General features: G+C 39.1%; 1 protein-coding gene across 2 annotated transcripts in view; it reads left to right on the top strand.

Moving 5' to 3' along the window:
- Positions 1–13,585, top strand: part of LOC146459904 (uncharacterized) — a 37,602-nt gene that overhangs the window by 15,313 nt on the left and 8,704 nt on the right. The window contains exons 1-9 of one of the 2 annotated variants that reach the window (XM_085088635.1): positions 679–917; positions 1,592–1,664; positions 6,436–6,701; positions 7,161–7,400; positions 8,508–9,074; positions 9,857–10,084; positions 10,423–10,687; positions 11,038–12,389; positions 13,233–13,321. In XM_085088635.1, coding sequence (XP_084944761.1) covers positions 860–917; positions 1,592–1,664; positions 6,436–6,701; positions 7,161–7,400; positions 8,508–9,074; positions 9,857–10,084; positions 10,423–10,687; positions 11,038–12,389; positions 13,233–13,321 — 3,138 coding nt within the window. In that variant the 5' untranslated portion in view covers positions 679–859. Of the gene's footprint in view, positions 1–678; positions 918–1,591; positions 1,665–6,435; positions 6,702–7,160; positions 7,401–8,507; positions 9,075–9,856; positions 10,085–10,422; positions 10,688–11,037; positions 12,390–13,232; positions 13,322–13,585 lie in introns of those variants that run through there. The other variant, XM_085088634.1, reaches the window with a different exon arrangement.

Raw genomic sequence — 13,585 nt, 5'->3', positions numbered from 1 at the left:
TTTGATCTCGTATCTCACCCGTGGGAAAAAAGGAGCTCACTCGTATTAAATCTTCTGCAGTTGCTATAACAACCTTGTCAATGGCACTTCATAAAGAAAGAGAACCTTTGGGTAGATCTGAAACAAACACTAAATCTCAGAAAAGAAACGTTCTCAAGTTGAAAGAAGTCTTTTACAAATGCGCAAGAATCTCTTGTTAAACAGCATATACAAGATGGTTAGATTTGGTGCGCAAACAGACCACGCGCCATCTACTATCAGTTCGACATTATTTTGCTCAAAAAGCGTTTATCGCTGTAAATGTGACAATATGAATCAAATAAATAGACCACCGAAGTAAGGATGCGATTTTACTACGTTATTGCAACATGTGAGGTCTTGCATACAGAAAGTGCCTTGATTGTTCCCAAAACAGCGATTTTCCCACGTTGAGTAATCCCTAGAACTGAAAGGGGTACACTTGGCTGCACAAATTCGTATCAGTTGATGTGATAATTAGGCAGGATAATTGCGGCCCTCCAGCTCTGACGACACTGCAACGCTCAGCGCTCGATTCATCAAAGGCGGTGTCGCTTCATTGGTCAATCAAGAATCGAGCCCTGTGATTGGACCATTACGGCACAAAGGAAAGAAGCGCGACGCTTGTCAAAGTGCTAGTGAAAATTGACCGCCGCGCCGCTCATTGCATATGCAAATTACATTAGTGGGAGTCCGCTAGAAGAGACTTGAGTTCAGTGAAACTCTATCGCTTGGAAGCCCTGTCGTGGGAATACTGTGCTTTTCATGGTTCGATGTCTAAGTTACCCGATGAAGCGCAAAAGTTAATTGAACTTTACTGGAATTGAACGCCAAGGTCGCTATGAAGGGCTTTGCAATCGCGATTGCTTCGTGCCTGCTCATTCCGATAGTCCTCGCTGGTAAGTTGAGAGAAAGAAATGCGTGCTCCGGGGCCATATCACAACCGTCAGCAAGAAGGGATTCCACTTGGGATAAATGCCGTTTAGATGATCTTGGCTCGCTTCTGTGAAAAGCTCGCTTCGGGTGTGGGAATTTGGCGCGATCAAAGGCTTTTGACAGATTCAATTTGCAATGAAAAGGAGGAATCTAGCACTTTCGATTAACTGAAAAGACGGTTAAATTCATGCCGTGGGGCGCTCATCATTATGACTAACTGCGGTTATATTTACCTCTCGCCTAGATAATTGCGTTCGTCCACTTTTCAAAGTAAACCTCGCACAGCTTTAGCCGTATCGTTTATGTTACAAAAGAGGTGCATACTAGGGGATAGTAACAAGAGTATTTAGGTCAGTAGTTTGACAGGAAATCGGCCGTTGGCACTTCATATTCATGGGTCAAACTTTTGTGGAATTCGTCCGCAGAATTAAGTTTCGCAAATATGTCGCCGCATTAAGCTGGCTGCGTCTGGTGAACGTTGTTCAGTTAGCGAGCAGGGGATGGGAAACGTATCGAGCAGCGTACAAGAACAGCTGTCCGCTTTCACCTTGTAACATTCGAGCGTATTGTTCTAAGGTTCCACCTGGCATTTGACGGCTTTTCGGCTCAACTCCGTGTCTTTGTTTGTCTCTTGCAGCCTCCACGTGTACGAATGGATACTGCCAGAATGGCGGAACTTGTTCAGATTCTCAGGGAACGGCCAACTGCAGGTAAATACTCTTTGATCGTTCAACTAGGCCCGCGAGAAACCATCGATTTTAGTTCTGGTAGAATTCTGGATGATACGCACGGCACGTGAATTCTTTACTGCATGGTTTTCTCGCTAGTTGACAGAACGCTGTTTGTTTAGTTAGACAGCAATGCGTGTCTAGTAATCTCTTCGAAAGCTTATTTCATATGAAGTTATCTTTTCACAGGCATTTTGTGCTTTATTTTCGTCTCATTTTTATTTCAAGGCTAGACGGTGGCCTTGCGCGCTCAATACCCGAGAAATTGAATGAACATTAGTTTGGTAAATAATGTCACCAAAAACCACAACTCAAAACGCAGCGGAGACGAGATTCATTTTCACTCCTAGTCTGCCGAAATTACTCAACCTTTAGCAGCGAAATCTGTGTAAAATCAGAATCTAGAAACACGGTTGGCTTTTAGAGTGCAATCCTCGTAGCAGCTGTGGATTTTCACATTGTAATCAAAATTACGATTAAGTTAACTAGGTAGGTTAATAACACACGTTTTGTGGGCATTCTTAACAGTCTGTAGCAGCAAACATTATGCATTATTAAGAAAGCTTAGCAGATGTTTTTATTCAACATAAAAGTGTCCTGAATAAACCGCGCTTAAAGTGTACTAAATAAGAGAGTTTATTGGAAATTGGTGTTGAAAAGCTACTTCGAAGCTTGTGACGTTTGTGCGCGCTGGAAACGGGCGCTTCGAAGTGTTGTGTTCGTCTTTCCGCGTCGACACGTTTTGAAATGCTTGGCCCTAATTAGCAGGGCTTTTATATTGATGAAGTTTCAAGACTTCAGCTTAACAACTACAAGCTAGTTACAAGGTAAAACACAAAACAAAAGGCGATCTCTCAAGCACGCCAAGACTAACCGACTTCCGAATCGATGGATTGGTGTTGTGTTGATCAGTTGATAGCATTTGCGCTTTAGGGCAAGTAATTGGCCAAAATCGACCAATCCTGCTCCTTATCCTTTCTTAAAATTACGGCATAAAATGGTCTCCGTGGGAATTAAATCCCGAAATAAAATTCTAAAGGTGATTGAACACAAAATTAGTGCTGCACGAATCCTATTACTCTGCCACAATGGCATAAATATTTGAAAACAATAGTTCTTTGGCCGCCAAAAGTATCGACACACGATTGACCTACACATTTTTGGTTAAAAAACAGAGGGAAATTTTTTTTGTGCTTAAGGGTAGAAATTCCAGCCTGACTTCCTTCGTTGTATTATTGCTTTTTTTTTGGCGATCTTCCACCAGTCGTTTGTGCTGCCTGCCACTGTAATTAATTCTTTTTTACGAAAACAACATTTCTGCGAGAACTTTATTGGCTTTTTTGAATAATCTTTATTTACTTTAAGTTTCTTTCATCCAAGGAATGTTTGATGTGATTTGCGAGTAAAAAAAAAACGCAGTTCGGTAGAATTACTTCAGTATTGAATGAATATAGTACGAGTTACAAATTGCAGCGTTTTGAGTTTACATGCATGCCCCGTTTGTGTGACTAATTTTTAAAACTCTCTTTTGCCGTTTCTTCGGCTTGTTATGTTGAATAAAAAAGAATTCAAACAAAAGCTTGTCATATGTCCTTAGTCTGTAAATAGTCCTGACTCCGAAGTCTTTCACTGATCTCGTTTTAAAACAACCGTTCGAAAAAGGCAGTGAACCAATAGTTTTGTGCCCCTTTCTCCCCAAGAAAAATGTCGCAAACTTTTTCCGGAACTCTATCCAGAACATGCTATTCTGAAAATGAGAGTTTTTTGAAGGCAGAATGACAGTTAAGCTGATAAAGGTTTCATCAATATGACTGCCAGATCAGAGGAAAAGGGAAATTTGTGTTGTGTTCAACGTAAGGGGCGAAGATGTTATTGTCTTATCTTTAGAATGCTAATTGTGTCTTTTAATCAAATTAGTGCATTTAATGAAGAAGGGTCGGTTATTCGAAAAAGCGTTTGAAATCTGCGAGGGTTTTGATGAAGGAAAGGTGTTCTTGTGATATATTTGTTAGCAACATCAGAAGAGGTATTTACAAGGAGTTTGATCATCAATGATATTTGCTTCTGTGGCTGCAGGCGATAGGAAGAGACTGCCTGCAGTTTTAATGTGGTTGGCATTGTTATTTGTCAATTGTTCCATCAGCGTGAAACATGTGGAGATTATAAAAAGCAGCTGTATTGATGGGATTGACACAGCGAACATGTTTCATCGTGGAATATTAAAATTGAGAACTGGATGATTTAAGGCTTTTGATGTACTTTGAACATAAAGTTTACCTTCCAAAGTACTGCTTTTAGTGTGATTGAGTAGACCTTAATGCTTTTTATTGATATTGTGCGACATTCAGTGAACGGAAAGCTATTCATGTTTAATTCATTAATCAGTGACCTCAATTCAACTAGCTTTGCGGTAAAGACTAATTGTAGGGATGGAAATGCTTGGGTTTTTACTGTTTGGATTTTCAAATTATGGGAAAACAGAGTGGTCGGGAAGATAATTATCCAACTACTCCCCAAAGAGGGCTACATAAATTATTTAAAATATTGTGACCTTCCTGGTGGATTATTTAATGTCAAAAAAAAATTACTAGTCAATAATTCAGTTTTGTTTTATACATTATACAAAAATGGCTTCATAAAATAAAACTGTATTGTTGGATACCTGCAGTAATTTCGGTTAGTTCTCCCTTCTTTGTGTGGACACACAAAAAAAAACAATTATTTCATCAGTCAAAAATATTCTTCCGGCAAAGATGATTTCTACCAATTTACCACTAACTTGTTGAACATTATCAAGGTTTTTTTTTCCTTTCAAAGTTGTAGTAAAATAAATGAAGGCAATTAATAATTTATGTGAACCATTGTAGCCAATTTTTTTTTTTAGTTTTCCCATTTTTTCATTGCTTGTATTAGCGTAATTTGTTTCACAGTATATGTTATAAATTGCTACATGGGCAAATTAAAAACCAGGCATTAGTAAGCTTTATTTTTAAGAATGTCTTATTTATTTATTTTTTCAAGAGGGCGATTGCTCATTATTCAGTTTTGACAAGTAGTCAAAACACTGTTTGGATTCTTAAATCAAGTTGTGTTTTTTATTCTGTTTGGATTTAATCACAACACCATTTCTGTTGTTTGAACCTATATCCTGTTACACATCTAAGCGAAACTTTTCTTCTAGTGATCAAAAAATCTTTACTTTCAAGCTCAAAAACAGAAACTTAATCAACAGATATCAAGTTTTATGTGAAACCATGCAGAGAGTAAAGTACACAAGCACCATTAAAAAAACATTAAAATCCTAATTCCTTTCGCGTTGGGGTGCCAATTCCATGCAGTGAATTGTATCCAGGCTGTTTTTCCATGCCATGATTTTTTTTATTGTCCCTTGGCGTTTCTCCAAAATTTTAAGTACTTCTATGTAGTTTTGTGTTATTTTTCAAGATGGGATACGTGTAGTATGGTTATTGATACATGTTTGCTGGAGAGGAAGAGGAAATTTGCAGTGTAATTTTGATGGTTCAGCGCATGGGGCAGTCACTTAGTGCTCAATCTCAGCGGGCTATTTTGTCTGGTGGCTAACGATGACTGGCTACTCAGAGTTTGAAAGAGGCTTTCATGTTTTTCAGGTTTATTTTATTTCCACGTTTCAAAAACATAATACAATAACATAAAAATAAACGAGAAACAAACGCGGATCGAGGCTTGTGAACAAAAACCCGGTGCCAGACAGTTATAAAAAGTTCACACACCTAATCTAGGAACTAAATATCTGCTTGGCGAACATTTACCCAATGGAAAGTAGGATTAAAACAAAATAAGTTTATAGATGAAAGATGGTCTAAGAAGGAATTCATTTTCAGGCTTCAGGTGTACTTACAAATAACAACAGGCTTTAAGTTTCTTTCTAGAAGAAACAGGAATGAGATACTTCCTCGCTATGTCCCTTACAGTGGAGCCAGCTTTTGCAGAGGTTAATGGCAGCTCAGAATGCAGCTTGATATTATTTTCTTCTCTGTGGTTAAACAGCATTGTTTTGACGTGAAAACTTACAGTTACATGTACAGGTGTAATTACTTGAGGGATTTATTTGAGTATTTTATTTATTTCCTCCACTCAGCACAATCTAGCACATTTATATGTGACAATATCGCATGTCCTAAATAATTTCATAAAAAGCGACGTCTCAAAAATAAAGTGATTAAACTGGTGTTTTTTCACATACTATGGTACTTACTTTGAACATTTTTGGAAAGATGACATGTTCGAGCTCTAGGCCTGGGCTCAAATGTTACAAATTCAATATGGCGGCTCTATTTCAACATTGCAAGCAAACCCTTTAAACAAAGTGATTGTTCAGTAGTTTTGTGGACTGACTACTCGACAACTAAAACCGAAAGATGGTACATTGCAAAAGCAACTAACAGTTAATACATGTATACTTTAGCCGATCATTTGCTCCAAAAGTTGATTCTTTATTTGCACTTGTATGATTATCTACCGATTAATGTGCTTTTACAGTTTAAGTCTTACTAGTGACACTCAACTGACAGATGTTGTAGGTTACGGGTTCAGCTGAGAACATGTGCGACAGTTGTGTTTGCATGGAAAAATTATGTAGAAAAATTTGCTGAAAGCTCATGTATAACAACGCTGTACGTGTCTGGCAACACACTGTACACATGTGGTTCTTCAAAGCCAAATTGTACTCACAGTATTACCTTTTTTTTTTACTGTTACTATTTTTCGGCAGTTGTCCTGCAAATTTCACTGGTGCCAGATGTGAAACAGATGTTGATGAATGCAATGTGTTGTCCAATCCTTGCAAAAATGGAGCAACTTGTACAAACTTTGTCGGTGGCTATACCTGCCGCTGCATTAATGGCTGGGAAGGAGTTGATTGTGCCACAAACACAGATGACTGTCTCACACAAGATGGCAGCTCCAAGTGCCTTCATGGTGGAGTCTGTATCGACAATGTGGGAAAGTTTGATTGTCACTGCACTCCAAACTATACAGGTAAACTATACTCCCATCAACCGCGTAGCTCCTCGTCTCACCATAGTGTTTAAATCACACACAAACCAGAATTGCTTGATTTGCTTTGACAAAGGGCTAAACCTTCAGTTGACTATGTACATGTATCTCAGTGGTGGATTTGAGTCAAGGTCTCCACTGCAGATCTATGATACACAATTTGTTCTGAAGTTTTCATGCATAGTTTTTCAGGCATGAAAACTACAACTTCGATATTTTTATTCTAATAATTTAAATTTGAATTAAATCATTTTTCACCTTGTTTTAACTCTATATTTTAAAAGCATTGCTTGTTTCCTTTGCGACTTTATTAATGTACTCTTCTTGCGGTGGTGTGTTCCTTTTGTTTTTTGGCATCGAAAAAAAACCTTAACTAGTCTAAGGTTACACATTTACAGACTGTTATTTGTCTGTTTTTTGTGTGTGGTTGTATGTATCCAGGTCCAATCTGCCAGCATGAAGATGAGTGCGTGACCCTTAAACCCTGCCATGGGGATGCAAAATGTTCTACCAATGCCTTTGGACAATATAACTGTCTCTGTCAAAGAGGATGGACTGGAAAAAATTGCAGTACTGACATTGACGAGTGTGCTATGACCGGGCAGTCACCGTGTCATCATGGCGGCACTTGTGTAAATAAACCAGGCACTTTTGTTTGTCAGTGTATTCCAGGATACACAGGTAATTGCCACTGTACTGTTATTCCTCGTGACATTATTTGTGACATCTAGATATTGACATTCATTGCATCTGTGCATGAATCTGTCCTATGGGAAATGATTACAGTGCAATGCGCCTTACCGTGGCCACCCAACAAACGTTTTTTACAAGTAAGCCAATCAGGATATCATAAAATACAAAACGACATGTTTTCAATAATTCCTTGTTGCGTCACTTGCCTGTTGGACTTTGCAAGGAGGCGTGACCGTTAATAAAATTTGAGTATCCTGATTGGTTAACTTGTAAAAAAAGTTCGTTGAGTGGCCACTGTAAGGCGCGTCGCACTGTAAGTCACTGAGAACTTTAACGTTTGAATGTAAAATTATACAATATACTGTTTGGCAATGAGTAAAACAGAAGTTTCAATGCTTTTAACTGCACTAATACATGTATGTACTCCAAAAAGCTACATGAATAGATGTTTCACCTGTCTGACTGCAGCATTTGAAGTAGAGTTGGGTTTTTTCCCCACCAAGTCATAAAACATGAGGTTTAAAAGCTTAAAGCCTGTTTGGTTATTCATAGCTTTTCAAATGGTATATGAGGTATGATTCAGGACGTCCATTGTCTAAGCTTCAGGTATCTCTTGTAATCATAACATACATTCGTGGATACCATACAACGTACAGTACATGTAGCAGTGACTTCATTTTGTGTGTAATGCAAAGTATTAAATTATGTGACATTAGTTTTGGTAACCGTTTCTCCTTTGCATGTGTTGTGGTTTTAGTTGGTGTTTCAAACCAGTTTGATTTTCATTTTTCTTCATTCCAGATTATTGTAATGTGTTGTTCCAGAAAATATCAATACCTCCGTCACAGGCGGAATTCTTGGTTTGAGCCCCTTCCACTCCTCCTGAAATTCCTGTTTAGCTACATACTTTCCTTTAAAAAAATTGGCCTTTGATACCCCCTCCCCCCCCCCAAACCCCCTCAGAATTTCCAATGACCTTCCATGGGGTAGGCATGGATATTTTCTGGAACCACACAATGAAGTTAAGACAAAGGCAGAATAATGGTTGGAACCATAACAAAATTTAAATGGTCACAACAAAATACTCTCTTTCAGGTGAGCGCTGTGAGCAGGCTGTGGATGAGTGCCAATCTAATCCTTGCTTAAATGGTATATGCTTGGATTACAGCAATAGGTTCAAATGCATCTGCCGAAGTGGATGGACAGGCATACGCTGTGAGAGGCAAATTAATGAATGCGATAGCATACCATGCAAAAATGGTGGACAGTGTCATGATTTATTAAATGGCTACAATTGTACCTGTAGGCTTGGCTATGGTGGTAAAAACTGTGAAATTAACATTGACGATTGCAACCCTAACCTTTGTCAGAATGGTGCGTCATGTACTGATGGCATTGCAGCCTACACATGCTCATGTGCTACTGGCTTTACCGGCAGAAACTGCGAGACAAACATAGATGACTGTCTGTCACTGCCTTGTAAGAATTATGGAACTTGTGTAGATGGGATTAATGACTATCGCTGCACCTGTGCTCCGGGATTTCACGGGAAAAATTGTGATTTAGATTACAATGAGTGCAACAGCAATCCTTGTTTGCACGGTGGAAGTTGTACAAATCTCGTCAATGGATTCCGATGTAGCTGTCCCAAGGGTTCAAGCGGTAAGGATAAATGTGCAGTTGAAAATTAGCAATACCTTGTATTGCATTGTACAGCCTTTCTTTATCTCAACAGTTGCACCAAGAAGTCTTAACAGCAGGTTTAAAAATTAAGGTGCACTCTGCATGGCATGATCAACAGCATTCGAGTACTTAATATGTCATTGTTCATCCTAGACCTTCATCCACAAGATACAGTTATAATACAGGAGGCTGTTTCTTTATAGACAGGTTTAGCCTCATCAGCAGACATAATTTAGCATAGGCAACCAAACTTAACTAGCTACAAGTAAATTTACTTTATAAATACTGTAGAAAGAGCTTGTTACATGTACATGTACATCAAATAGTTTTCAAGAGCATCAAAATTATTCCTACGCAGAATGTATTTGTACATTTATATATGGCTGGGTGGCAACGCTTTCCATGCAGCCATATTTTCTTTGCAAATTTATTTCACAGCTTTAGAAAGCTTAATTCTCTGATAGTACATTGTACTCTCACCATTATTATCAAGTGTGACATGCTCATTTAGTTTATAGCTTCCATATGGTTATATCATATTGTTTGCTGAGGCAAAATGTAAACAATGATGCCAGCAAAGATTCTCTTAAATGAAGTTTTAGTGCATGAAGAGTTTAAACACTTTTGGGGAGCATACAATAGAGCTTAAGCAACAAACAAATTTTGGCAAACTGATCCTTATACCTATTGTTTTTTGTGTTCTGTGGTTTATCTGCCATTTTAATGTGCCCCCCTCCTCACCAGTTTCATTTCATCCTCAGGTACAAGATGTGAGCACAATGTTGATGACTGCCTTGGAGTGGTGTGCAAGAATGGTGGGACCTGTATAGATGGGCTCGACACTTATATCTGTGACTGCCATCCAGGTTTTAATGGACCTCACTGCGACATTAACCTAGATGATTGTGCCTCGTCACCTTGTAGAAATGGTGGGATATGTACTGATGGAGTTGCCCAGTATCATTGTCAGTGCCAACCAGGCTTTACAGGTGTGTATCGCAGTCAGCCGCGGCACTTGAATTGTTCTTGTCTTTGTTACATGTATGCATTTGCTCCCCTCTCAACTCAGATGTATAATTAGCAATTATTGCACAAGCACATGTTGGATATGAGATGATCGATAGCCAATGAGGCTCCAGAGAGCGCCAAGTTGGCTATAATCATCTCATATCCAACTAGCACAAGTGGAATTTAGACATTTGCACCTTTTGTTTGGTAAGGAGGCTTAGACAATGTACAATGTTGCTCTCTGGCCATTGTCCTTCATACATTTTTGCTAGTTGTTCTCTTTTACTTGATTTAAATGTTTGTTTCTTTTTACTCATAGGTGCCAGCTGTGAAACCAAAATCGATAGTTGCCTTGGAAATATGTGCAAAAATGGTGCGAGCTGTGTCCCACAACAGAACTTCTACACTTGTAATTGCATGCCAGGGTACAGTGGTCAGTTTTGTGAAATTGACATTGATGAATGCGCCCTAAACCCTTGTAGGCATGGCCAGTGCATGGATGGCATCAACAAATACATGTGCAATTGTTACCCCGGATACACAGGCACTAACTGTGACATCAACATTGACGACTGCCAATCCAGGTAGGTTTGTCTCTTTGCATTGGCCTGCAGTACTTTAGTGAAGACTTGGTTTGCGATATTTGAACATCAAAATGTCCTGACCTACAGTGTAGTCTCTAAGTGTACATGTAATAATCCTACTCCAAAGTTTGTGTACAGACTATGACATCAATTATTTTTCAAGTAGTTTTTGTTTGTTAATGCATCCTGCAACAGCTTTTCAATATAATTATATCTAGGTCCCCTAGATGCCAGTTCTCCTCAAGTAGCAGTTTAGTCCAAAAACTAATTGCAACACTTTTGAAGACTGTATATTCAAAACTGTTTTATTGGCTATGCTTTGCTTATTTTTGTTGCATGTTTTATTGCAGCCCCTGTTTACACCGTTCAAGTTGTGTCGACAAAGTGAATGATTTCTTGTGTAACTGTGCACCAGGATTCTCTGGACGGAGGTGCGAGCATCATATAAATGAGTGCCTGTCAGTGCCCTGCAGGAATGGAGGTATTTGTGTTGACAAAATTGGCTCTTACAGCTGCTACTGTAAACCTGGTTACACTGGAGTGAATTGTGAAAGTGTCATTGATTGGTGCCAAAATCGTCCCTGTAAAAATGGTGGTACTTGTAGACAAAATGGAACTGATTTTCAGTGTGACTGCCTTCAGGGATTTAAAGGTGTAATTTGTGATGTAGAGGAGATAACCTGTGCTCAAGCATCCGCCAAGTCTGGTGGGAGTGCCGTATGCCAAAATGGTGGAACATGTGTTAATGATCAGCAGAATGTACAATCCTGTAGATGCCCACCAGGGTTTAAAGGCAGTTATTGTGAGGTCAACATCAATGACTGTGCCAGTGGACCTTGTAAAAATGGTGCTAATTGCATTGATGGAGTGGCAAACTACACTTGCAACTGTATTAAAGGATTTACTGGTAGAAACTGCGATATCGACATTGATGACTGTGCAGGAAACCCATGCCGGAACGGTGGAACGTGTACTGATTTGGTGGATGGTTTCATCTGCTCCTGTCCGGTGGGATATGTTGGTAATACGTGTGAAACAAATCCTAATGACTGTTTTGTAAGTGCTTGTTTCAATGGAGGATTTTGCCAGGATGGTTTGAAGAGCTTCTCCTGTCAATGTCCAGCTGGTTTTTCAGGATTGCGTTGTGAAGTTGACATCGATGAATGTGCTTCCAGCCCTTGCTCCCCTCTTGGTACTGATAAGTGTTATTCATTAGTAAATGATTATCGCTGCAAGTGCAAGTGTGGATTTTTGGGCAAGAACTGCAACATCAATATAGACGAGTGTCTGTCAAGCCCATGTAAGAATGGTGGGGAATGTAGGGATGGTTCCTGCAGACACACATGCCTTTGCCCTCGAGGATTTTCAGGAATAAATTGTGAACGCCATGTCTCTACCTGTGCGGATGATCCTTGCCTTAATAGTGGCACTTGTGTAACTAACGTGAATGGCAGCTATTCATGCGTTTGTATGCCTGGAGTTCACGGTAAACACTGTGAAATGAACATAAATGAGTGTGACTCCTCGCCATGCCATAATGAAGCAACCTGTGTGGATGGATATGGTTCTTATACTTGTATATGTCCCCACGGGTATACTGGAAAGAACTGCATGCAGAAAATCAATGAATGCAAGAGCTCTCCTTGCAGGCATGGTGGTACATGTGTGGACTTTCTAGGCTACTACAAGTGCACATGTCCAGGTTAGAATAACTCTTTTTTGTCACCCATTTTGTTTACTTGCAGTTATTGTACATGTATATGTATGTTGAACATGACCACTTCAGGGTAATTTAATGTAAAGAGGGAGAGGAGGGTGGTAAGGATTTCTTATGGCTTATGCTCACGTTCACACTGGTATATCAAAATTCTATTGGGTTGATTGTGCTAATTCATTGTTGTTTATTGCTCCCTTAAGTTTGATGTACATGTAAATGCCAGTGTTACTCTTAAGTGCAAGCACAACCAGTGGCTGTGGTTTTGACAGCCATTTTAGCCTGTACAGCTGTGTGCATGTACCTGGATCTGAAGAAAACTGGGTCATGTAGCAGCTCTGACATACGTGTACATGTACAGCTCGTAAGGTCTCTCGTGATTGGCTTGCAACCCTTCTAGAAAATAATAGAACAAACATCAGCACAATACCTCCAGTCCTAAAAACAATAACAGCTTCTACACAATTAAAACAATTACACACTTAGGAGAACTGAGAAAACTTACCTTGCATGAATGAAATGTATGAAAACTGTACCTTTTTTTCAACATTTTAGAATAGAAATCTAATCTTGAGTGTGAGTATTGTATACAATTTCTTTTTGTCTTTCTCTCTTTTTTTCTGAAAAATGAGTCAAAATCTTTCATTATATGTAGTAGACTATATGTACATATATGCTTGGTTTTTGTGGCCTTATGCCTCAAAAGAGATGATAAAAATGAGTAAGCGAATTCTAGGCTTCATATATCCACATGTATGTGTCTGATGGAGTATGCACCCAGAACCTTATGATGTTGGTCTGAAACATTGTTTTCCCTTTTTCTGCTCGTAGACACTCACACAGGCGCCAACTGTGAAATAGAACGTGGCTGCCCCTTTCAAGACTGTGCAAAAGACTTTGGTAACGGTAGAATATGCAAGGTAAACAAACTTGTATTGCTTGCTTGTATACAATGTAGATGAGCTAATGTTAATGAGTCAGCTGAGTACCATTGTTCTTGTATTGTCACATTGATGTCAAGGTACTGTGCCTTATTTGACCATGACCCAGATTAACTACATGGTACATCATATGTTGTCTTGTATACTCAATCTAAAAGTAGTTTCATATACATGTGCTGCATTAAATTGAAGTGACTCAAGATGACACTTGGCAAATGCTCTTGAAAACATGGTAAAAATGTA

Source organism: Pavona decussata, unplaced genomic scaffold (assembly GCF_977016875.1).
Source record: "Pavona decussata unplaced genomic scaffold, jaPavDecu1.1 SCAFFOLD_215, whole genome shotgun sequence".
Classification (NCBI taxonomy): domain Eukaryota; kingdom Metazoa; phylum Cnidaria; class Anthozoa; order Scleractinia; family Agariciidae; genus Pavona; species Pavona decussata.
The sequence above is the reverse complement of the archived record's forward strand: the minus strand, read 5'-3'. Positions and strand labels throughout refer to the sequence as shown.